This window comes from Electrophorus electricus, chromosome 13 (assembly GCF_013358815.1).
Source record: "Electrophorus electricus isolate fEleEle1 chromosome 13, fEleEle1.pri, whole genome shotgun sequence".
Lineage (NCBI taxonomy): Eukaryota > Metazoa > Chordata > Actinopteri > Gymnotiformes > Gymnotidae > Electrophorus > Electrophorus electricus.
This window is the reverse complement of record NC_049547.1, coordinates 11,586,747-11,612,608: the sequence shown is the minus strand read 5'-3', so window position 1 is coordinate 11,612,608 and position 25,862 is coordinate 11,586,747. Positions and strand designations below refer to the sequence as shown.

Below are 25,862 nucleotides of genomic sequence, written 5' to 3'. Positions count from 1 at the left end.
CTTACCTTTGGTGTTTTGGTACATTTCCCAGTTCTAGCATCCTTGATGTGGGTGATGTCTAACAGATCCGTTTCCTGTCATGAATTAAGAATGAAAGTCTCATGCATCATGCTGATCATAAAGCTCTTTGAAGAAAAATATCAAAAGAACATGACTTCCTAACAATAAGAGGATGCCACACAACACATGGCATAGTAGAATGCGTGAAACAACATAGCATGTAAAACTTAATGCTCAAACTCAGTATCAGGCCCAAGTAAATCCAGTATGGGGGACTACCTAAATCTGACACTGTCCTCACGAAGCACTACACTAAACTTTGCCTTGGCAGAATACATTTAAAAAGACATATATTCAAAACTGAAAAATATTGAAATTACGTGTAATATGAGATACTAATGAGCTTCTAGACATTATTTGCTGTTGCCTCTAGTGAATATTGAATATATTCTTTACACATATATAAATAATTATACACTGTGAAATTCAGGTTAAATCAAAGTGCTAATGAGGTTTTGATAACATGCACACATTATATAATCAATCTAAATAATCACACAAGTGCTGAATCACCATTTTTAGAGTCATAGTTTTTGGCATTGTTAGATTCATAAATGCAATATATGGTAAAATGTATCAATACTACAGTTCAGGAACACCTTAGTTAAAAAAGGTCAATAGTAAAGCAAAGCAGTTAGGTAGTTTTCAAGGACATGGGGGTTTTAGCCTATCCAGATTATAATAAGAAGAAAATATTTGAACATACTGCTTTGTATTCTCAGTTTGAAAAGAATCTTAAAAGTTATATTATTTGGCTCAGCAGAAAAATTAAATTAGAATGTGGTTTTCTGTAAATATATAATATGGTGGTTGGACATCGGGGATTTGGTGCATAGAAAATTAAGGCATACATCACAGCAAGCTTACTTCTTTTGAGGATATAGTGTTAATAAACACAGGATTTCGTCCTGAATAAACACTGATATACAGCCTCCAACACCTAGATAAAAGCTATGCACTGCATTAAGGGTTGGAGGTTGAGCAGATAATCTTACATAAGACACAACTTTAATACCTGACAAAGTACTTGCGTAGGTTAGGATTCAAAACATATACAGGGAAAAATCATACAAGAGTGGAAAGAGTGGAAATCCGCTTAGCAAAGGACATGAACCTGACAGTATAGCTGTTAAAAAAATGTCTATTCTTTTATTGAGCTGGTTCAAAAAGAGTGTCTACTGTAGCAACTATACAATATTTATACTACAGAAATCATTTATATGCCAATTTGCACACTTCATGTGCCTTTTTATATTTTTGTTTTCCTGCTGCTTTCATCACTTGGGTGAGCCAGGCATATATGAAGGTTCAGACATGTTGATAAGCCTGTGACTAGCAGCGTGGCAAAAGGAGAGGGAGGCTAATTCTATGAAAGGGACCATGGTTTACAGCAGTTTGAAAGGCAGGCACCAGCCATTTTAGCAGTACGCTTGTGGAACTGATCATATTCAGGCTAAGTGATCAAATAGCCATGGTATTATGCATAACAGGGCAGTACATTGACTTTTTCAGGGAGAGAATAAGTCATGCACCTGATACAATAGCTGTGGTCTACTGGTGCTGGGTACTAAATAAGTGTCATGTTTTTCTTGCCTCTTGCTGGTGACAAGGCAGCCTGCAGTGATATAAAAATAGAAACACAAGTATTGATCAAAAGAGCGTTGGTTTGCATAACACTACAGCAAGCTATTATTTTGCTACCACTGGTAACTGTTATGATCTTCTTGCACACTGCGCATCAGTGTAAGCTATGATTTCATGAGTGGATTGCTTTATAATTCACACACACATTTGTTCCAGTACACAGTTGTTCTCTCTAGAACATAATGTGCTTGTCTCTAGTCTTCCAACATATCCTCCAAAGATAAATTAAAGATACCAGAGTAAATTTGATCGAATTAGCATGTACAAATATCTCTCCATGAATATATCTTGCTCCTTTTGCACTACGTTTTATTCAACAGCATCTACAATCCAAAACGTAAATCAATGACAAGATAGATAATATTACATTTCTGTAGAAAACTGCGGATGACATTTAATGTTTTTTAGGTGAATGCAGCTTTTTAGAAACTCAAAGACATTTAATTTCACTAATAAGCAAGATGCTTTGGCATGCAAAGCTTGTCAATACCTTGTATTTCGTATTTGCCTAATGGCCTAAATTGCAATTGATTTTTGAAGGGGGGAGTAATAGTTAAAGATAGCTCTGGGGTAGCCTTCAGTTCCCATGTGACATTATCATTGTGCCATAGTGCCATAGCAAAACTCCACTGGAATCTGTAGAATGGAGAAGCAACCAATCAGATATGTTCCAGTCAATCCCACAGTAAAGCAGAACTGAATCCAGATGTCATTGTGGAGACAGTGCTGGGTGAGCTCATTAAAACTATTTACAAATTGACTAGTGGTGTAGGTGTAGGCTGATGTTTGGATCAGGCTGAGTAGACAAGAGTGTATACAGCACTCGATCAATGCAAAACATCTTATCAATCATCTGAATGTTATTAGTGCTAGCTGTGTGGTTTTAAATTAATCTGGGTCATTATTATTTTATTTCTTATTAGAATTTATTTCTGGTGACTCTAGACCTATACATGTAGGCAGACATGGGTCATGGAAACCTGACCCACACAGCACTTGAGAGCAAGTAATGTGTCACAAACTGCTTAATCTTTCTTTTAGCTACATTACAGACCTTTTAACTGTAGTTATACCAGGACCACATACTGAAGGCCAGCCTATGCGTGGGTAGCCTTGTTGCAACAAGAAGAAAAGTAATGCTCCCTTTTAAAAGACACTGAGGCTTTTACAGAAACAGATCTAGTCCGGTTCTAGGGTACAACATATAAGTCTGGCAAGCTGGAGAGAGACTTACTTGTGGATTTTTAGATTTTCACTTTTTAGAAACTGATCATTCATGGAAGGTGAACAGTATACTAATATTAACAACAATAAATATTTTCTAACAAAAGTCAGCATAGCTTTAAGGAAAACAAGAATTTCCTCAGCTGGTGGAAGGATCCAGTCCAATGATACTGTCTCATTGCAGAATGTGCTTCCTGCACTGTAACTCCACCCACTCAGAAACCGAATTGGATCATTTTAAAGCAATTACCATAAGAACAAACTATGAGAAGCTACTCTAATTATTGGACAAATTATTGTTATTATTAAAAACTAATTTTTCTTGTCTCTTCTATTTTTATTTTGAAAATATATCTTGTTTGAAAATTGCTATTTAAACAAAATGTATTATTATTTACTTTGGGTGGCATGTTTCTTGCTCGATTGATACTGTATCAAGATAGCGTAGAGGCCTTATTATTTCTGCATAAATTATTCACCAGGATTAAGGTTCAGATCTTAAAGGTGCAGCAAGCAGTATCACTTGCAATCTCTTTTTCAGTCAAATAATACTGCTATTAAAACACTGGGTGGATTCAATTTATGGTGTCCATGCTGCCCAAGATGAAGGAAGTAAAGTCAAAGTTTGCCTCTCAAATCAAAGCCTAAGCACCCTGCAAAAGCTCCAGAACTGAATGAACTCTTACTGTTCGTTTGTGTTCAGTTGGACTTATATAAACACTGCAGGTGATAATGCAACACTGGGGCTTTCACTGTGCGCAGCAGGATACATTCAATGACACACATACATACACACACACACACACACACACACACACACACACACACGTAAGGGAAATATAGAGGCCTAAATGTCTTCATGTGGCTATTCAGTGGTTTAAAGGACAACAGTATGTCAGTTCGATCCACTCAACACTGAGTGCAAACCACAGATTCTGAGTACTGCCAGCTTCAGCTCGTAGCATGAGAACTGTAGCCAATGTCGTATGACTAAGCTTCTGCAAGCCCCTTATACTGTGAGCAGGTTAACACTGTTCTCCAAATCTGAGCATTAGTGGTTATAAATAAATCAGATCGCTGAACACGCACTGATGTTCCTTGCAACCTCCATGTACGTTTTGTCCAAATTTCAGCCCAACCTGTCATGTGCAAAGCATCAGGGATTGCATGGTTCTGAGCCATACTGGGAATATGCCTGGGAATATGCCTGGGACTATGCCTGAGAATACGCCCCAGAATATGCCCCAGAATATGCCTGGCTGGGAGTGCAATTCCTGTACCATCATCAGCCCCTTTCCACACCTCACTGCCCTGCTGCCTCCTGGGCTGCTGTGTTACAGATGCTACAAGACAGCTGTCAAAATAAATAGTTTCAAGAATAGCACCTGTGCAGGAACTGATGATGGCCAATCTAGACAACCAGTCTATTTCAGTCTAATCATGCTAACGATGAATGAAATGCGGTTCCCTGCACCTTATAAAAATAACAAATAATAACAACAGGTTTTCAAATTCCATCAGTATTCAAGAAGAGTTTAATCATTTAAAAAAATAAAAGATTTCCACAGATATTTTGCTGCCCAGTTACCATGTCACTGGTTGTAGTTAAATTGGGGTTTCTCTATAACCCATACACTCTATGTGAACAGTTGGCCATGAGCTGTCCATCTGGAATATGGACAAAGTCTCCCAAATATCTTCAGGCTAGAATTCAACTTCAGATCAAAATGTGACAACATACTGCAGCTAAAATTAGGCTGACATATTATTATTACAAAATAAATCACATGCCTCTATGCTGATATCCAATCCTACATTACTGAGAATAGACAGAAATAATCATTTTGATCTGAGTAAAAATAAAAAATAATGCTCACTAGATAAAAAGAATGTTAGTTAAAATTGATCTTAACTGAAACAGTAATCTTACCTTATTCTGATCAGTCCAGTACAGAAAGTAGCCCTGAGGATCCACACGTAAGGTCACTGGTGTCACTGTAGAGGAATCCTTAATAAAATAATACAAAACAGTTTTTGTTTATTTGTCTTTTATATTTATCTGAAACAGACTTGCCTGCATGTGTACTACATGAGAAGAGTCTTTTCCTTTTGCTATTTTTCTTTTTTAGATTAATTTAGGCACAGAAACTGAAAAAAATGACAAAAATGTAAAAATAACTTATTATATTAGTAATAAGAATAATAAATACTATTATTATTGTTGTAGTTGCTATTTTCATATGTTAAGTATTTACTACAGTACGCTTACTGTACAACACAGCAATTTTCTTTAGAATTCAAAATTGACATATCCGTTTAAAATTTGTGATTTTATATGCTGTGGGGAGATTTAAACCGGATTAGAATGTGAAGTTTGAGTGAGACATTGCATAAGTGTGTGAGTGTGTGTGTGTGTGTGTGTGTGTGTGTGTGTGTGTGCGTGTGCGTGTGCATGTGTGTATGATACATAAGCATGATTACGGATTTTCAGTAATTCTCCTCAGTGTGAGATGCAAAACTCTAGCAACGCAGTCTGAGTATGTCTCCTCTACAAGGATCTGTGACTGCACTTAATTTAATATTACTTGGATATCTACATTAGAGCAGGATATTGAAATAGTGTGGTAGGGAAACAAATATGTACTCTCTGGAAAGAAAGGGACAATTTCACCCTCAACCCAGTGCGCTCTGTCAGCCAAAGTTCTGCATACCCTTTACAGCTCTCTAATTGTGTCATTTTAGATCTGTTGAGGATCTGCCCACATACACAAGCACATCTAAGTTGGGTGGCTAAGTGCATCTTAGCTAATATAAGGGAGGGAAGAAGAGGAGGATTAAAAGCATGGAAGTTGCCATAGCAACAGACCAATATTTTCAGTATTACGTGTATTCCAAGCTTTGAACTGCTTGCATTTTCAGCATAAGCTTACAACAAACCTATATTTACTGCCTTCCTTTTGGTAGCTTTCACTATTTTACCATTGCAATGGTAAGTACATTTGAACAGCATTTATGATATATGTAAAGCCGCCCAATTAATCATATGAGACCATACCATTTAAGAACAGACTCTGGGATACACTATCTGTATCTCATATGCAAACCCATTCTTTTTAAAATAGATCCTATGAGCCTTTTATTATATATTTTAATATAATTTCCTATTTGATGTAGCGTACTTCAAGGTAACAGGTAAATTTCTTTTTTTTTTTTTATATATCCAAGACAACTCTGCCTTGTCTTTTAATTTTGTGCATAATTTCCTATTTGATATAGAAAGACATACTTCAGGGATGCAATTATGTAATGTGGGGGGAAAATCATCAACTTGGAGGTTTGAGCAGTCTACATAGTCAGATATTTAGCCATTTGATCTGTGGGCACCAGCCAGACTGAGGCAAATATTTTGTTTTAATATAAACCATTATGTTGTCATAAATTATAAATAGGATGAAGTGCCCATAATTAATGTCTTCATTTGTATGCTTCAAAATCAACGACACATGATTGCGCACGTAAAACATGTCAAAACAACGAGCTTCTTTCAATTTAAAACCGGTTGAGTCACAGCAATGACGAGTTTTCGGTGTTTTTAAAGAACTCCATCTGAACCAACAGGTGACACAGCATCCTGAGGAGTCGCGTTTTTTCTCCACCATATACGATCTCACACTGAAGCAGTGTATTATGTTTCCATATTCCTCAAGTATAGACACCTGCATGCTTCTAGAAGTCGATTAAACTCTATCTATCTATCTATCTATCTATCTATCTATCTATCTATCTATCTATCTAGATAGATAGATAGATAGATAGATAGATAGATAGATAGATAGATAGATAGATAGATAGATAAAGATTGTAATAAAAAAAAAAGTGCCATGTAGCTATCAAGAACTGTATTGATATTCCCTCCAGTGCGTTTTCTTTGTAATCTGAATAAGTACAATACCTTAGTGCAAATAAGATTGCCCATGAAAAGTATCTATATATTGGTATTTCCTGAACCGTTGCAACAAACAGTGCAAGGGACAGTCTATAAACGTAGCGCATGTTGCTTTGAGACTGCGTTAAAGGACAGTAGGATAAATCCCAGGTCGTTTCAACAAATTCCCCTTCTTATGGCCATTCAGCGTCCTACGCTAGTGCATAACATGAGGTCAAATTCAGGGCTTCGAGACAAATGTTGACGTTTTAACTGCAGCAGTTGTACAGATATGTGATTGCAGTTTTGAATAACAGGATAACAGGACAAATGACTCACAGTGAGTGAATTGCACACGCTTCGTAAGAGCAACCAGGTTTGATTCGCGAACTTAAAATGGAAAAGCCCGCAGAGACTGACTGACACACTGATGACTTACCTCATCCCATTTCATAAACCTACTGCCTTTCTTCAGACTCTCCGGAACAGACACCGGCTTGAGCTGCAGCGCGTGAACCCCAGGCTGTGCTCCAGCCATTCAGTCACATTTACCTCCAAACAGGCAAAAAAGAAGAGCTTCTCTGTCTTCTCCAAGATCCTTGACAGAAGGCTGTCTGAGAGCAAAATGTTTCTGTTGAAAGGGTGATCTGTATGCACACAAATATTCATTTGCTCGTGTATTATGGATTTTGCATGTTGCCTTTAATTTTACGAATGGTCATCGATGTTGCTTGGAATTCCAACAGATAACGGAGAAGGCAAGAAAAACGGTCATAAATGATGGAGAGTAACGAGGGTAAACGGCCAGCATGAGTGGCCTCCGCACATTGACTCATTTGCGGCACTCACCGCTTGAACAGTTTGCTCCCTGGGATTCAGCGCCTCCTAGCGCGCTTGTGAAGAAACCCCACAACGTAGCCTATAGCAGTATGTCAAATACTAATCTTCTTAATAGTTTAACCTCCTTATTTATTCAATAGTAATATTAGATTTTTTTCAGAATAACAACATAATTTGGCTGCAGTTTTAGGAGGGTATGATTAGATTTAAGGCTACGATGTGAAAAGCCAGAACGTTTATGGTTTAGCTAAATGTTATTTTACACGTACCCTGCTTCGCAATGTATACCTGCTTGACGCGGAATGAACTCTGCGTTTGTGACAGCGTTATCATTCCAAACGGACAAGGTCGGGCTTCGGCTTTAGGTTATGTTGTGAAAACCTGTTTATTTTCATTGACACTCTGCACGAGTGAAATAAATATTACATTTGAGTTTTCAGGTTATGTCCCTGTTATTACAATGTCTTGGCAGGTTACCTAGTCATTGGCGCAGTAAGAAGAATGACTCTACAGCGGTGTGGCCGACAGATATCACGGGTACTCTTCTACGTGAGCTCTAGGCGGGAATGTGTCGGTCTACCTTAAAAACGAGGAAGCAAGGCATTTCCTGGTTGCTGGTAATCATGTGTACTGACAATATGGCGGGACAGAAATATACAGGGAAACTGAAACATTTCAGAAATATATTTTGGTTCTCTTGCGTCTTAATTGTTTCAACAAATCATTTTTACAATGTTAGTGCTCAGACTGAAAGCACCGTGATGACAGTCACTGACGCAAACTGGACCCTTATTCTCGAAGGGGAGTGGATGTTAAAATTGTGAGTAGCAATTGTTACAGTATTGTGAATGATCCGATATTACACATGAGCTCAGTTGTCCCGTTGTTGCGAGCCCATGTAGAAAGCCTTGGTTGGATGGAGAGTACACGTCTTTATATACGTATATTTATAGTTTCCCCTACCAGATTCTGAGATTCAGACAGTGACACCTAGTTTGCGCCTAGTGACATTCAATCCATGAAACGGAAATAATGTAGCATTAGCTTACATGAAAGGTCACAGATGGGTGTTTTAACATTCACACGTTACAGTTCTCACTTTCGCTGGATGTATGATTAATATATGTGAATATTAGTAAAGTTGGTTAGCTAGTGTGGGTACTGCTGCTTGCCAATTATAGGGTTATCACACTGGTACTAAGGAGGGGCCTTAATTTCAGTACATATTGGTCTTACTTCAGGTGTTTGTCGGAGTTCAAATCAGACATGTTTTAGTGAGCTCTAACATAAGATATGTTTGCTGGTTATTGCCTTAACACAGCTATGCCCCATGGTGCCCGGCGTGCCAGCACATACAAGCAGACTGGGAAGCTCTTGCCAAAGAGAGCAAGAACCTTGGCATATCAGTTGGAAAGGTTGATGTTACACAACAACCAGGTTTGTCACTTGTTTTCATGTTGACATTTTACTGTCTTAGTTTACACTGTAACATGTAAAATGTATGGTATTCATTCACTCAACTGTAGTTGGTATAGTGTAGAGAGTAACAATGCTGCTTCTGCTGTGGGGGGCCAAGGTTCAATCACTATCTGGGCAAGTGCTCTATGCTGTACCAATAAGCGTCCTTCGTCAAGATTCCTAACACTACACTCGCCTACCTCTGTAACATGCTAAAAAATTGTAAATCGCTCTGGATAAGAGCATCTGCCAAATACATAAAATGTAGCCTACACAACAGCGGCCAGGTGATGGATTTCTAATGGATGGTGAACCAAATTCAGAAAAGTGGCAAACTCCCATAAATGGCCTTTCATGGTTTGACCTGTTGCTGAACCAAGTATCTCACTCTTACACAGAACTCTTGTTGATTTTAATGCAGGGGAACATGATAATTGTATGTAGTGGATTAATCTGCATCATCCTCTTTGGAAGAACAGCTCAGATTATTGTGGATGTGTTGGGTATTTCCTAATGTTAACTTGTGAGTAACTGCACATTATTATTTGTAGGTCATATTGTAATACACTAACAAGTAGGATAAAAATATATTCATAATTGTGTTACATTTTACCAAAGGCAGACCTACTTTCTCTCATTTTTGTAAATTGTGTCATAGCTTAAGTGTATTGTGCTAGTTAGGTGCTGAATATGCATGTGGGCTCTTAATACTGCCAGTTCCATTGGAGGTGAACTCCTCTAGTAAAGAGGATGCTGTAGATATGAAGAGTAGAGCATGAGCACACAAACAAGCCTTTATATATATATATATATATATATATATATATATATATATATATATATATATATATATATATATATATATATATATATATAGTGTTTGTTGTTTGGTCAGTTTTACTTACATCTTTGACACTCTTTTTTTGCTAATGCAGAGACTATTAAGTAGATAGACATTAAGTAGACATAACATCACTAAGTGGTACAAATAAAATTAAAATAAAAGGCTCAGGTTGGCTGGTTATTAACAGGTAAGGGTGGTTGGAAAATAAACACACATGTTTACTATTGGCTGTTTTGTTTCAGAAAATGCTTTCTGAGATTCAAAAATGTTTACAGCTGTTAAATCAGTTGTACTGTCTAAAGCACATCTGGCACCATACCAGATTGCAGGTCATCACTACTGAATCAAGCAAGACCTGATATAGCTCATGTGGTTATTCATGCTTTTATTGCATTTGTACTTACTGCTGCAAATTGGACTGTGCTAGCATTTGATCTCATTGGGGAACACTGGGTTTCTCTTGCACTTGCACAAATAGCCAGCCTCGGCAGCACTGTCTAGAACAGTGCTTCTTCCCAGCTGGCTGAACGAGGTGGCTTGGAGTGGAGACCTCAGCTGGGGGGGGAAACAAGCCCCTCGCTACAGCTCACTGTCACAAAACAGAGCTACTTTACTCATATTATGGCTTTGCTGTTGAAGTGATGGGGAAATTCCCACACCACTGAGCTCAGCCTGTGCTGCACTGTGCCATCTACTATATATATTTCTGTAGCATCTCATTGTCTTTCTGTCTCTTTCTCTGTCCCTCTCTGTTTCTCTCTTCTGCAGGCTTGAGTGGGCGGTTTCTAGTTACCACACTGCCAACGATTTTTCAGTAAGTCCTCAGGCCTGAGAAGTCATATGCAGTTCATTATGGCTCTGGCACACTTGCAGGTACCCCTTGTAACCAAAAATGTCACTGAAGCTGAAGGGATCACTTGAGATGCTCCTCCAAAATCTACTGAGAACCAGTGGTCATAAAACATGACATGTTTGTAGTTCATTTCAGCTCTATATTTTACTGATTATGATTGTTCTGAGACCAATTTCATGTTTCTTTATTTCCCACTGCAGTGCTAAAGATGGAAGTTTCCGAAGATACATGTCCTCCCGCACCACTGAAGATATCCGAGCGTATGTTGTGCAGAGAAAGTGGGAAGCTGTGGAGCCTCTGCCAGGATGGAAATCACCATCATCTATTCTGTAAACTGCACGCTCCTCTCTCGCTGTGCATCTGAACTTAGATACTTTTTGTTTTGAAATGTTCCCACACAGTAAAATTAACCAGAGAAGTGTTTGTCATAAATCTGATGCCATCCAGCTTTTAATTTTCTTTTTTCACATTCGTATCAAATCATTCCTTGTTTGTTCCTCCCGCAGGATGTCAGGAATGGCTGGTCTCTTCCGTCTCTCTGTGTGGATTAGGGTATGATGTATTTTTTGGTTAGGCTTTAACAACAAACCCTAAGAAGAATCTATAATTATCTGTAACACATTTTGTGTAGTTTATGAATCTTGATTAGCTGTAAACAAAGTACTAATTAATTTGAGTCATTAATTTGAGAGAGTGAAAAAAGGTTTTCTTGTTGAGTTCAGCAAATCCACACATACCTAATGGAGACTTTTGGCATTCCCTCGTGGGGCTCTTATGTGATCTTTGCCATCATAACACTCTTCATGGGACTACTCCTTGGTCTGGTAAGATAAACACCTCAGCCAAACCTAATGAAAACATTCTGATTCAGTTTGAAATGTGGGTTAAAAAAAAGAATAGTGGGTTGCCCTTCAATTCCTATAAAAGGACCTCATGCATCGCATTTCCACATATCAATGAAAGTGCAGTCATAATAGGGTTTTTCACATAATTCCTCTCTATTATCAGGCAGCTCAGAAACACTACTTGACAGAAACTCATCCTTTTCTCATATTCCAACACAGCCATTAAGCAAATGGCAAAAGAAGATACATAATGACTTTTGCTATTAGGAATTACATAACCAGATATTTATCTACTATACAGCCCTTGGTTATACAATCGCTGTCGACTCTACAATACTTGAGAATGAAGTGGGTGGTACAGGCATACTGTGGAAAAAAGTTTTGGACGTTTGCTCCAAACCTAGTGTTGTACATTTCTGTCAGATGCTGGTGCTGATCGCTGACTGCATTTGCCCATCCAGGCCAAAACATAAAGTGGACAAAACTGGTAAGATGGATAAATATCAAATGGGAGTCAATACCATTCTCACCATTTTTAGAATTGTCTGTTTGTAGGCATCTACATATTTCATATTCATATTTCACACATCTCAACATAAGTTATGACGATATGCCCTCTGTGAGTGCCATACCTGATTTTTGAGGGTTTCTTCAATAAGCTTGCAGTATGGTTAACCTTGGCCAGAAGAGGAATATGAATGTCAATCACTGTCTGCCAAAAATCCTTTTTAAAAGAAAGCCCTGGCACGTACCCAGTGTAGATCTGCAAAACCAGTTGTTTTTTTTAATGGCTCATAATGGGCAAGCACGAAAGTACTCAGAATATTTTTTGGTTGTTGTTCTGTTAAAGTGGTCACAACTAGAAGATGATCACTGCTGAGCTCTTTTGTAATTGTTTATATGGATTTATAAATAAATAAAAAATTTGTATAGCAATTAAATACAAAATATTGAATATCTGATCATAACAGCCCATTTTCCAAAGATGTAGGTTTAGCGTCAAATTCTCACAAAATATAATTCCTTTTACTTTTCATCATACTTTTATTTCAAATTCATCTTTATTACTTTATATCAGAGGATATACCAGCTTTGGGCAGCCAGGGGCCTACACAGTTTAGTGATTTCTCTGCTCTAAAACACCTGATAACCTTGGTGGTTAAATGATGAATTAAAACAAGTATATTTGAGCTGATAACTCAGCAAAGTCTCTGGGCCTCCAGGACTGGACCCCTTTGTCTATAGAAACACACTCTTCATGCCTTGGGAACTCTCATATATATGCCTCTCCAGTGTATGTGAAGGCTGAAGGCTCTGAAGATGAGGTGGATGGTGCCCCAACAGAGGATAAGCGCATGTCGGACCTGGACAATGAGAGCGAGAGGGTGTCCGCAGAGGAGTCCACTGATGAGGAACGAATCCCTGTCTCCGAGATTGCAGCCAGTAGTAGTGATGAGCCTCAGCCAGAGGGGGCAGCAGAGGCCTCCGTGAGGAAGAGGAAGCCTCGGGGACCCAACAGTCCTGCGGGGACCTAATGCAGCAGTGGTGAAAATCTGAAATGAAGTTTTAAACCAGAACAGGGAGGTCCTGCATCTAAAGGGGGGAGGGGGTGAAATGCCAGAGGGTAAGTGCAGAGAGCTGATTTGCTCTTCGATGCTCCTTGTTTATCTGCAGTGTTGCCAACTTCTTTCTTCCAGTCTGTCTCTATCTCTGTGAGCTCATGCCTATGGATACCACAGTATCGTTTGAGTTTTAGGAAACATTTTATCTGTTTAGGAACAAAAATACAAAAATGGTTGCTGTGGAAGCAGTATGTTTAAAAGTATGTTTTTATTTATTTATGCACGCACACACACACACACACACACACACACTAGAACATATTTTAAGAAGAACCAAAACACTTCTTAAACTTTTTTTTTTTTTTCCAGGATAGACAATTAATGCTGAGTACATTTTGTTCATGTTTGTGCCATTGTTTTTGTATTACTAGCTTTAAATTCCCCTGTTAAATGTAATGACTGCTTCTCTGCAAGTGTATGCTTTATAGCATTCCACTGCCAGGGTGGAGGACGTCAAGCACAGCCATGGTGGATCCGGGTTTGTAACGTTCAGTTAAGAGCCAGGACACGCTAATGTAGCAAAGCTCTGGTGTGACTGGCTGAAGGCATCTGATGTACATGGTGGTGAATTCACTCCAAATGTCAGGACAATCATCATAACAAACAATGTGTGCACAGTGTCAGCAACTTTCTACGTGAAGGTGTCAAGATTTGAATGTTCATTTTCTGGATTGTTCTTTGTCTGCTTACATGAAATATTTGTTCTTTTTCTTTTTCATTTAAAAGTGTAGTCTTGATATTTTACCCCCTGCTAGTCCTGCAGATAAATTGGATATTAAAACCATGCATACAGTATTGTACAAAAATGTATTGGTGCAGTGATGTCAGGATTGACATTTTTGCTGTGTGTTCAGGCCAATAGTATTAAAGATGAATGAATAATATGAGGCAAACGTAAAGAACAGAGTCTTTTATATTGTGCATTATTTCTGAGCTTTTGTGTTTTATGATGTTAGATGATGAATGCTTTGCCACAAAAATAAATAAATAAATTCCATGCACCAATCCCAGTAGCTTTGGTGGGTTTTGTTGATGAATGATTATGCAATATTTGAGAGATTGTATAATTCTCCAGCATATATATTTTATACTGTTGACTGGAAGTTTGGAATATATTGTCATGTTTTCATGTCTCTTCACATACATTTATATTCTAAGCAACAACTTCCTTTACATCACTGTACTGTTAAATGGTGTTGTATAAATTCAGTTGTTAAGATGAATGCAATGTTTTGTGGACCAAATAAATATCTTATAAATTTTAAATTGTGTTTAAATTGAAAAGCTTTGTGACATACCAGTTCATAGTCTATAGAATTAGTGCTATATTACATAATAGTTAGCAGATTTGTGTATTTTCTGTGATGTGAAGTGTAGCTTTAAGTTTGTACATTGTTACATATGGTGTCCTTCTCTGAACTCCAGGTATTGTGTGGGACATCCAGTGAAGAGCTGAGCTCTGTAATACTGTTATATAAAGCTGCTGGGGAGGATCTATAGAGCAAGTGATAGAGGCCTGCAGGAATATTAACAACCCCCATCCTACTCAGTGGTGCAGTACTACAGAATCACAAGGGAATTTGCACTATCTAAAGGTATATGCCTGTCATCCAACAACCGGAGGAGAATGTTACAACCACTCATTTAATCATTCATATAATCAGACATAATTGAATCTTTGTCTGACATGCTTCCTAATTCATATACAGTTCAGATAAAGATTGTGTTCATGTAGCTCTTATATACAACCCAAAGGATTGATTTGTTTCACTGTGGGCTGCCTAATGTAGGCTTATGAGGCTAGGCAAAAGCCCCTGTGGCCATTTTTTCGAGTAGTGAAAGATGAGTAGATAAACATTTGTTGTAGAAGTCCTAAAAGTTAACTACTGAGAGTTAATTATTTATAGGCAGCCCACTGATCGCTGTGAAATGTAGCAGAAGGGAGAGAGACAGATTAAGGGTTCGCTTGCAGGGAAACATGTCCAACAAGTCTGTGTGCATTTGTGACTTTGAGCACCATGCTAAGAGAGTCTTACCCAAAGCGGTGTTTGACTATTATTTCTCTGGAGCAGATGAGCAGGAGACCTTAGCTGATAATGTAGCAGCTTTCTCCAGGTATGTAATATTGTGTGGATCATTTTTGCTCTAACCACAAAGGACATAGGAGGAAAGGGTAAATCAGCCACTTTCACTATTTTAAACTGACATTTAGAAAGTGCTTAATATCAAAAATCAGAATGAGCTCAGGTCAAATGACAGCATCAGGTAGTGTTAAAACCTTTTAGTGTTTTTGTGACAATGAAAACATTTATATCTAGAAACTGTTTCCAAGATATAGATAAGAATATGAATATACAAACCTCTTGATCCAAGAAAACTTACTAAAATAAACTGGGATATCTAATGCAACCTAAACAAAATGTAATCAAGTTTTAAATTATGGAAAATGGCTTGTTAGACCTAGTAACATGAAGGATATCCACTGGTGCAATATCCCCCTCCTCACTCTTCCAATTACATACCTTTCATGTTAGCTTCTGTGTAGTTACTGAATAATTCACAAGTTACTGAATAATGTGCCTTAGGATTAATACCTAAATAAGCCTTGAATTTAAGAGAACACTTTTACCTTGACTCATTCAAATTACCCACAATACACCATGCATCAGTAAATTAACTTAGGAAACCTGTGATGTGTTAAAACAGCTCAGCTGAGTGAATCTGACTAATTGAGATCTGCTATGAGATGCTAAAACCACACTAATAAATAGCAGGCCAATAATGTTGTTTGCTTGTGTGTTCTTGTGGGTTATAGTTTTGCAATTGGATAAAAGCAGAAAACTTTCAGCTACAGTGTATGTGCCCAATGTACATACATACACACTTTCAATTACAGGCCAAGTTTCCAGTTGAACAGTTACATTCTGAGGTTTTGAACTTGAAAAACAAACTAGTTTTGAAAGAGCCGTGGTTTATTTTTCATATACATGCTCCGTTTACCACTGCTGAGACAAGTGACATAGAAATATTCTGTGATGGGTACAAGACCTAAAATGTTTTTTTCTGAATGCTGGAAGACCATGCAGATAATACAATTGTTTGAGGGATTGCTTTTCAGACAGAAAGTTCATAGCACAAGCCCTTCCATTATAGCACACATTGGTCTTTGGCAATTCAAAACCTGAAACAAGCTTTAACCATTTCAAAGCCACACTTTTAGGCTTCCAGATGCCTCTGTTTGGATGCTTAGATTCAGAGCACAGTATCTCTGTTGATGCCTGTCTCAGCCTTGACCATTTCGACCTGCTGTGTGGGTGGTCAGACGTCCTTCAGACGCCACGTGAGGTGAGCAAGGTGTCCTGAAGCAGCGCCAAAAAAAGAAAAGGCTGGTCATTAGCTAGATAAACAATGCTCCAATGTTATTTATGGAATAGTCAAGAGCCAACTGAGTCTAGACAGTCATGATGGAAAGTTAAAGGACCTGCAGTTGGCAAGCCCAAGAATGATTTGTCTGACTACATCTGCCATTAACGGAGGCAGGCAACAATTAAAAGCCTAACGATAGTCTTTTTTGTTTCACGTTAATGTGTCTACTTGAAACAAAAGCCCATAGGATTGGACTCATGTCTTCAAAGCTTGCAGTACATATTGTATATGAAGCATATACTATATAACATGCAAATCATATGAAAAGAAGGAATAAACTTATGGTGAAATCTACCTCCTTCAGACTGATGTTCAGAGAAGATGAGACAAGGTTGATGAAGGTGGGCAGACCAGGCGTTTTGAAGACATAGGTTTAAAGGGAAGCGGGATGACAGAATAGGGATGAGATAAATGGGAAAAGAGACAAAAGCAGTCTGTTGGACTGCCCCAGTCTAAAGTCCAGGTTAAAGGTTGGTGAATTTATCTTGAAAGAAGCAGCAGTTAATAGAAATTAATAGAATTCTGGGGAAGGGGAAAAAAGAGCATTTGAATAACTGATTGAGTAACAGAACATATATATATAGCCTACATACCAATATTGGTATATCTAGGTTATGAATTATTTCACTGTTTAAAAAAATAAAAATAAAAAAATAAATAAAATTTTAAAAGTACATTAAAAGCTAGTATAGTACCACTGTGCCTAAAAAAAACAACAACAAAAAAAATTCTTTACTATAAAACTCTGTCCGTAAATTAAGAGCCAGTTTTAACAGCACTTTCCCACTATCTTTAAAAACAACTATTTCCGGTAAAACTACTGCATTGTAGTCACATGATTTGGAGCCTGACATTATATTACAGTTTAGAAGTAAAAGTAGGCTTGAAAAATTACTCTCTGAATGGAAAACAAAATCATTAGATGAAGAGTCTGAGTAAGCTAGCAATGAAAAAGCAAACCACAACAGTGCAAAGTCTCTTGGTTTTGTACTGTGGAAGGAACCCACAATTTAATCATTAGTGTTTGGCTGCCTTGTCAACGTTTATATAGCCCTGTGTTTTTCCTCACTTGTCTCCTGTAGATGGCGCTTGTTCCCACGTGTGCTGCGAAACGTTTCCAGAATGGATCTCTCTGCCACGGTGCTGGGCCAGCGTCTCAGCATGCCTGTGTGTGTGGCAGCTACTGCCATGCAGAGGATGGCTCACCCTGATGGAGAAACAGCCACTGCAAGGGGTAAATCGAGCCGCAGCCATCTTACATGGTGTAAAGTACCCTACGGTGGCTCTCCAATGCTAACATGAGGGACCACTTGGTGTCGCTACAGGTCTGTTAGACGCAGTGCTGCAGAATGTGCTTAGCCTCGCGAGTGACTTCAGTCACTTCATTGAGACGTGCTGTAGTTGTGGTGTGCTTTAAGGCCTTTATAGCAGTTGGTTTACACTGGGCATGACATCTGCTAATCCTCATATTCAGTCTATATTGTACTGCAAAGGATATAATATTGTCCTTACTGCCTAATCTGTAACATCTGTGCTAGTTGTGGGTTATGATGGTCATGCACCATTTTGTTGTGCTGTAAGTGAAGTAAATAATCTTAGGCACATTATGGTCACATAAAACTATTTTTCTTTTAGTAGCTTAACAGCTAACTTATTTTTACTCAAGTCAGTTCACATTGCTGTTCTCTAAGAACTAAACTACATTCAGTTAGAGTTTTCAGGCAACTTTCCAGCACTAATAGAGATGTGTAATGCAGTTTTGTTTTGTTTTTTAAATCTGTCTCCTACTTTTAGCTTGTCTGCTCACTGGCACAGGAATGATGCTCAGCTCCTGGGCCACCTCTACCATTGAGGAGGTCGCTGAGGCAGCCCCAGACGCCGTGCGCTGGATGCAGCTCTATATTTACAAGGATCGAGCTCTGACTCACTCGCTGGTCAGGAGGGCCGAGGAGGCTGGCTATAAGGGTATCTTTGTCACTGTGGACACACCTTACCTTGGCAGGCGGCGCGATGACGTGCGCAACCGCTTCAGGCTGCCCTCTCATTTGAGGTAGGAGCTGAGGCAGCCACACCTGGCACGCAAATGTGCCCAAGTAGAAGGTTTAGACGCTGCTCACCAACATGCCAGTCACACGGCACACTGCGCCAAACCTGCCAGTCAAATGGCTTGCTGTGCCAATCCACATTCCCTCATCGTCAGGCTGGTTAAAGGAATTTTGTGATTCTTGCATAATTGCTTAATCTGCATCTTTGAGAAACAAACACTATTCTTCTAGTACCACAAATGCAACCAAACAAATTGCAACAGAGAAAGTCATCTAAGTCATCACCACAGTTCCAACAGTAAACATAACATGATGTAAATATGTTTGCTGCAGGATGTAAACTCATTTTTTAGGAAAAAAAGTCATGACTGATTAAATGAGCGACCAAATTACCAAACAATTCAGTTCCTGTGATTTTATTTTTTAGAAAATAGTGTTTGAATTTGGCCTCATGCAGACAGCTTGCTTAGTGTTTTTCAGGTTTGTTTTCTCCTGAAAATGTCACATTTACTGAAGAGCTTTATGTATTTATGGAAACAGAAATCTGGCCGCTAAACCAGGGAAACCTTTCACTCATGTCATACCAAAGATTAGCAAGTCTCATGGGGACTGGACAGTTACCCCTCACTGCGTTATGATAAAAAAAAAAAAAGAATAATAATTTTTAAAAACCCAGAAAAATAGCCTCATGAAAGCAAAGGCTACTAGGTGATTTATTGCAATAAAAACATTTAAATAAATAGAAGTGAAAATCTCATGTGGCTTTGTTAGAGCTTTTTGAGAGCTCATGCATTTTTCATTTCTCAGGCGTTGCTGAGGTCCTTAGCTTGGATACATGAATCAAAGTGCAACGGCAGCAACACAGTTCCACTGAGGGTGCCGTGGGTCTGCTTCTTGCCTGAATCCCCAACTTGCCTTACGCATGCTGAGCAGAAGCAATACACTACAAATTACTTCCATTTTTGCACTTTCTTCTCCAGGATGGCCAATTTTGAATCCCCTGATTTAGCGTTCTCCTCAAAGAAGGGCTATGGTGAGGACAGCGGCCTGGCTGTATATGTGTCTGAGGCCATAGATCCTACACTGAAATGGGAGGATGTCGCTTGGCTGAAGAGGATCACCTCCTTGCCCGTAGTGGTCAAAGGGGTTTTGCGAGGTGAGCTCTCCAGCTGGGGGGAGTGATTAAAGCGGTTGCCCACAAGTGTACTGTGGGGAACTCAGCAGTCTTTGGTCTCCATTAAGCGCTTGGTCTCCATTAGATGGCCTTGTGCCTGGACTGCACCCACAGCTGCCCTCTAAAAGGGGCAATTTGCATAATCCAATCAATCCACAAATTATATGTGACCTGCATATCAGCAAAGAGGGTGTTAATTAAAGACCACATGTTCTGCATTTTATCTCATGATAGGAAGGACAGATGGTGAAGTATGCGGCCACTTTTGCATAATTGCCTCCACACAGCTGAGAAACCAAACTGCTGTTATCATTCTCTTAGACTTTTATCTGTCAACTCTTTCTGGATCTGGAACTGACATAGTTTTGAAATGCAGTTTAAGCATTAGGAAATAGGGCAACAGCAGTGATTTTGTGCATGGGAAATGGGATGGCTTCTGTGGCCCAGATGTAGAATTGCAAATGAAAACTGGAGGACAAACAAGCAAAAAACCTTTGGAGTATGACATAATCAGTTATCCCTTAGCTTCTACTCTTGGCCTAGTGTGGAGTTTGAGGCAAAGTAAATAAACCAGCAATGTCACCACCACAAAGACTTTATATATATATATATGTGTGTGTGTGTGTGTGTGTGTGTGTGTGTGTGTGTGTGTGTGTGTGTGTGTGTGTGTGTGTGTGTGTGTGTGTGTGTGTGTGTGTGTGTGTGTGTTGAACTTTCATAGCATGCTTATACTGAATCTTTGATGCAGGGGACGATGCCAAGGAAGCTCTGAAATTTGGAGCTGATGGGATACTTGTGTCAAACCATGGAGCAAGACAGCTTGACTGTGTTCCAGCCACTGTAAGTGTCTGGCAACAAAACGAGGCAATATTCATTGTCCAGGCCACATGTAATCTCTTCGGCAATCTACAGTGGCCTGAAAATTACATCTCACCAACTTTGAAATGCACTTGTTGGTTTGCTAAAATAAAGAAAACAATGTGTAGAGACTAAAAGCTTTGATAAACAGTTAAACAGTTTGATAAACTGTTAAACAGTACTTCACTATAGTTGCCATAAAATGCTGTAGTTGTACAGAAAGTCTTAACTTACAAAACTTTAAAAATTAAATGCATTGTATATAAAAACTAATACTTGAAAAATACAATGCATGTAAGAATAAGTCCAAGGAACTGAAAATGAGCTAACAGGAGCTGCATGTAAGAGAGTTAAATATGCCTACATGTTCTGCTTGGAAGTTTAATGTGACTGTATGTACATGGGCAGATCGATGCTTTACCTGAGATTGTGGAGGCAGTAGAAGGCAGGGTGGAGATTTACCTGGATGGGGGCATACGGAGGGGTACGGATGTGCTAAAGGCCCTGGCTCTGGGGGCGAAGGCTGTATTTGTGGGAAGACCTATCCTGTGGGGCCTGGCATGTGAGGTGAGATATAGAATATTCTGTTGTTTTATCTTAGAACTACAATACACAGAATGCACCTAGGTAGAGTACCATAGTGAAAATAAAGCTGATGATTTCTGAGCCCTGTGTGGTTGATGTATCAGTGAAGATCTGCTGCTGTTATCAGGGTGAGAAAGGTGTCAGTGATGTGCTCCAGCTGCTGCGAGAGGAACTTCACCTTGCATTAGCTCTTACAGGTAGAGTTACTGTTCATTGCACATTTGACCAAAAACAGTCAAATACTGTAAAACTAACATGGCTAGAGTGTATTTACATATAACCATTATGATCTGTGAGTGCTACCTAATGCATTATGCTTTTAACTGTAACTTATCTTTCATTGTACTGTGCATCTTTACGGGTTCGTAAGGATGCCGTTCACTGAAAGAAGTGGATAGGACTCTTGTGAGAAGATCTGGGCACATCTCAAAGATCTGATGTTCTGGACAACTTTAACACTCAAATAACCATCCTTGGTAAATCTGGGTTTCAATTAAAATGCCACTCAATTAAAATTGATTTTTTGCCAAAATGTTTTTAGTAGATCTTAATTTTTTAAACATCTTAATGTTAATTTTTAAAATAAAAAGCTGCCAGGACTTCCCAGTAACAAAGCTCCTCCGTATGTATATTTAGCTAGCTGAAACTGAGTATATACCATTTGAAGTCAGCCCATTTAATCACAATTATGATATATATATAAAAACAATAGATAGACAGCTAATTCATTAGATAGTACACAAAACAATAATAAACTGGAAATTAATAATCTGTTAATTTATAAATTAATATTTAAATATTTTCTCCATTCTCCTTCATTCATTCTCCTTAACTCATTCATACTGTCCTCACTATAGCTTGCAGCCTTGCTTGGTTTGTGATGTTTGTTCATTTTAACAAAAACAGAGGAAAATCTTATACCCTGATATAGCTCCCATGGTGCATTGCTGCTGCTGTTGGGTGCCTCTCATGAATATGCATGCTCCCCAATGGGGCCTGAAAGGCAAACGGGTTCGTAACAAGTTCAGGAAGGTCACGTGAACGCTTTGGGATTTCTTCACTTGCTCTTTCCACAGCGGAGCCATAGCTTGTGAATGAAGCCATTATATGTGTGGACTCATAGTGCAGAAAAACAAACTTTGTTGGGACTGTGTTCATTAGCACCTAGAACTTTCTTTGAACCTCCTCCATGTGCAGAGGCCTGTAAGGGGAGTGTCATCGTTCCCCCCTCCCCTGCCAAATTCAAATGAAACATGGAGTTTATGAACGAGGCACAGGGGTTTTCCACCATAATCACTGGCCCTGGATGAAACAAAAATCTCTGCTCCACAGATGATAATTTTAAGATGAGGTTTTTTAAGATGAAGTGTTATATTCTAATGTGAATGTGACCTGCACTGAGCTATTGTAGTCTATTACCGCAATCAAAATGTAGCTTTAATTACTGCTTATAAGGCTTATAATGTTGGTGCAAGTTATAGTTCAGGAGGTCTATTGTTTTATCTTCAGGAAGGATCTTTGGGTTGGTAGTTCAGCTGAGAAAAGGTTGGTGTGTCACCAGGCCTGGCAAACATGTGCAGCAGTAATCTCAATTTACCCCAACCCGTGCACCAGAGAGAGAAAGGCCTGCACTGAGGGCTAGCATTTTGGGAATCACTTAAAAGCCTGCCTTACTCAATAGAACACATCCAGAATCATACAGCTGTTGTTCTAATTTCCTTGAGCTTTGCAAATAACAGAGACCACACTGGCTGTAAAGTGCACAGAGGTTTTGCTTAACAAGACAGTTTGTCCTGGCCAAAGGGAGGACAGCCTCCCCAACACGCAAACTGAGAAGAAGCAGACAAAAGACAGACAGGATAATCCCAGAGAGAAAAGAAGAATGTCAGTTTTGTTTATTGTCATTGTCAATGAAAGGGCACTTAGTATGTCTGAATTTAATTCTCAAGATATACAGGGGTAAAAATCTTAAGACTTATTTACAACATGCATGTGTGTGTGAAATACAGTTAGTCATGGCAGCCCAGGATGAATGGTTTTAGGTTTTTCCATAGTGAACTCCTCAGAGGAAATCCACTGGGGACAGGAGTGCCTCCCTGAGCATGGTGCTCAGTCTCTCAGCCCGCCACCAAGCAGCACTGGAGCCTCAGTGGTCCACTGGAGTCATGTCTTTAATATAGAATTTATTATAGTGAAACATCAGATTTTGGTTTGTGACTCATGAATAGAGAGCTTTCAAGCAGAACATGGTTGGAGAGCAACAGTACAATAGGTCTTCATCAGCTAGAGAACATGAAGTCTTCAGGGCAGAGCCTCCAGGAGAGGGCAACGTTTCACTTTTAGGTTTTGGAACAGCTCACGCTGGGCAACATCTAAACACCCAAACAAGCGTTCTGCAAAGGGAGAGATAAAAACCTAAAATGTCCTTATCACTCATTTCTAGGCTTGAAGTCTTTAAGGGGAAGGACAAGTCAAAAACAACACTATCTTAAGGAAGGAAAAACCAACCTGCCTGAGTGAGTCTGTGTGACTTACTCAGTATCTACACTATCAGATCTCTTATTTATAAGTGTCACGTTTGGTGGGAAAACAGTACACCCAACAGCCTTGTCATGGGTGATGCAGCAAAAAGTTAATGGCCTAGAAAACTATATAACTGAAATTAATGATCCCATCATCCTTTCCACAGTAGTCAGCATCAGAATCTTAGGCCGTAAACTTGACTTTACCACCGCATTTGGATCAGGAACCTAACAGTGTATTTCTTGCACCTGATGGAGCAAGAAGAAAAGAAGTGAAACCAAACCAGAACTTTGTTAAAAGCAAAATGCGTTGTTTTATTAGGTGTAGAGGTGGTGGTGTTTGTGAGAACTTCCCATTTGGATTGTGTCACTTTCTCTTAACATTTTCTCCTCACGTCACAAAATGTCTGCTCAAGCCTCTTTGTTTTTGCGAGTTTTCAAAATGACTGTTTAACTTTTACCAGGTGAAGAAATATGATTATTGGGAAACAATTTTTATCCAGAGGAAAAACACTCAATGTCTTTTTAACACTCAATGACAATTGCTCTAAATTATCCATTTATTTTTGTACAGGGTCAGTGACAGTACGTGTGTTCAGATATGGACCTCACAGCTGCAGACAGTTAATAACAGCTCCACGTGCAATGCTATAGCAGTGAAAAAAAGGGAGGAGGTAGGGCTAATTCGGTTTCAATGTGAACTAAATGTTTGAGGAGAGAGAAGAAAAGAGAGAGAGAACATCTGTTGACATCAAAAATTGTGGAACCTTGGAATTTTTTTTTTCATTGTGGTATTTTACTACCACGTGTCCCTGTCCAACATCTGGGCCTGTTGTTTTATGAAACATTTCCCACAGATCTTTGTGTTGTGTTTGCCAATTCATGGACATTTAGACTAAGATTAAATAAAGGACATGAAAGCAGGCAGATTCTATGTAGTCCTTCCCTCTGACACAACTAGGTCTGTTCGAAATCCATCTAAGATCAATATGTGTATGTATGTGATCATGGCCAACACTATTTCTTCTAGGGATAGGATGTGGCCTGTGGTCAACAGATGCATGGCTACGATTTGCATTCCTGTTTGTTTCCCATTTATTACCAGATGTGCAAATGTTTAAAAATATAAAAGTATGTGTGTGCTTGCATGTGATGTGTGTGTGTGTGTTGGGGTGTGTTGGGGTGTACATCTGTGTGTTTTGCAAATTCAATCTGCCTGTCATTAGGTTAGCATCTGCCCATAATACAGGTGGAATGCTTTCATGCAGCTCATAGTTCAGAGAAAATGGCTTTATGAAAGATGTGTATTGTTGAAATTATAATGCCATAGAGCCATTATAAAGACTCATAAAGTGACTGCTTTTAAAACTAATTGAGCAGAAATAAATTAACTTACATATATTTTCATTTGTTGTCAACTTTTATGTTATATGCTGTTATCAATCAAGACTGGGAGATGAAGTGTAGCTAGAACATTATCAATCCACTTAAATAATTTCTTAAAATGAGGAAATCTTTTTAGAAAACACACATGCACACACATACACCCTTCTCTCTCTAAGATACTTTAGCAGTCAGGGTTATAAAATGACAAACCATTTGACACTGATTTATAGTGAGTCTCATCTCATTGATCAAAAAACATAAAATGTTTCACTGGGAAACTTAATAGGCCATTATCAAGTGATGTTAGTAAATGGCTGTGGACTGGATGAGTGACAGCAGGATATGGTGCAAAAGGAAGACAAAGTGGACATGTACAGCTTTGTAGGAATGGTTCACTGTGATCTATAATACAAGCTTCGAGCCTTGGCACATGAGGCCAACACCTGAGCTCTATACTGTCACTTCATAGGAAAGCACACAACATGTATCCATGACAACCAACAGTGGTGGGCACAGACTACAGGGAAAACCTGAGGTCTTAAAGTGTGTAG

The 25,862-nt window shown here is 38.8% G+C and overlaps 3 protein-coding genes and 1 long non-coding RNA gene across 8 annotated transcripts in view; 2 read left to right on the top strand and 2 right to left on the bottom strand.

Annotated features, from left to right (window-relative positions):
* Nucleotides 1–7,667, bottom strand: part of LOC113572657 (1-phosphatidylinositol 4,5-bisphosphate phosphodiesterase beta-1) — a 30,364-nt gene extending 22,697 nt beyond the window's left edge. For all 3 annotated transcript variants that reach the window (XR_003410145.2, XM_027002410.2, XM_027002411.2), the window contains exons 1-3: nt 7,293–7,667; nt 4,859–4,936; nt 6–74 (exon numbers count right to left, since the gene is read on the bottom strand). Coding sequence is in view for 2 of the 3 variants with exons in the window: in XM_027002410.2 (XP_026858211.1) it covers nt 6–74; nt 4,859–4,936; nt 7,293–7,391 (246 nt within the window). In the remaining variant the exon portion in view is untranslated. The remainder of the gene's footprint in view (nt 1–5; nt 75–4,858; nt 4,937–7,292) is intronic.
* A 634-nt stretch (nt 7,668–8,301) lies between these two features.
* On the top strand, nt 8,302–14,320 carry tmx4 (thioredoxin-related transmembrane protein 4). Of its 2 annotated transcripts, none has more exons than XM_027002370.2 (8): nt 8,302–8,513; nt 9,015–9,130; nt 10,764–10,809; nt 11,049–11,177; nt 11,355–11,400; nt 11,571–11,672; nt 12,117–12,180; nt 12,987–14,320. In XM_027002370.2, the coding sequence occupies exons 1-8, from the start codon at nt 8,317–8,319 to the stop codon at nt 13,226–13,228; spliced, it is 942 nt and encodes a 313-aa protein (XP_026858171.2). In that variant the 5' UTR covers nt 8,302–8,316; the 3' UTR covers nt 13,229–14,320. The 2 variants fall into 2 exon arrangements, with proteins under 2 accessions (XP_026858171.2, XP_026858172.1); XM_027002371.2 differs by having other exon boundaries at nt 8,314–8,513; nt 12,917–13,103.
* A 949-nt stretch (nt 14,321–15,269) lies between these two features.
* hao1 (hydroxyacid oxidase (glycolate oxidase) 1) lies at nt 15,270–22,202 on the top strand. Of its 2 annotated transcripts, none has more exons than XM_027002438.2 (8): nt 15,270–15,430; nt 17,824–17,975; nt 18,536–18,791; nt 19,767–19,942; nt 20,709–20,800; nt 21,227–21,385; nt 21,531–21,600; nt 21,774–22,202. In XM_027002438.2, the coding sequence occupies exons 1-8, from the start codon at nt 15,294–15,296 to the stop codon at nt 21,839–21,841; spliced, it is 1,110 nt and encodes a 369-aa protein (XP_026858239.1). In that variant the 5' UTR covers nt 15,270–15,293; the 3' UTR covers nt 21,842–22,202. The 2 variants fall into 2 exon arrangements, with proteins under 2 accessions (XP_026858239.1, XP_026858240.1); XM_027002439.2 differs by lacking the exon at nt 15,270–15,430 and adding an exon at nt 17,587–17,676.
* On the bottom strand, nt 16,270–17,136 carry LOC113572675. The gene is made up of 2 exons (XR_003410147.2): nt 17,037–17,136; nt 16,270–16,674 (listed from the first exon to the last, which is right to left on the bottom strand). It is a non-coding gene; the product is annotated as an uncharacterized LOC113572675 (long non-coding RNA).
* Nucleotides 22,203–25,862: the final 3,660 nt, after the last annotated feature.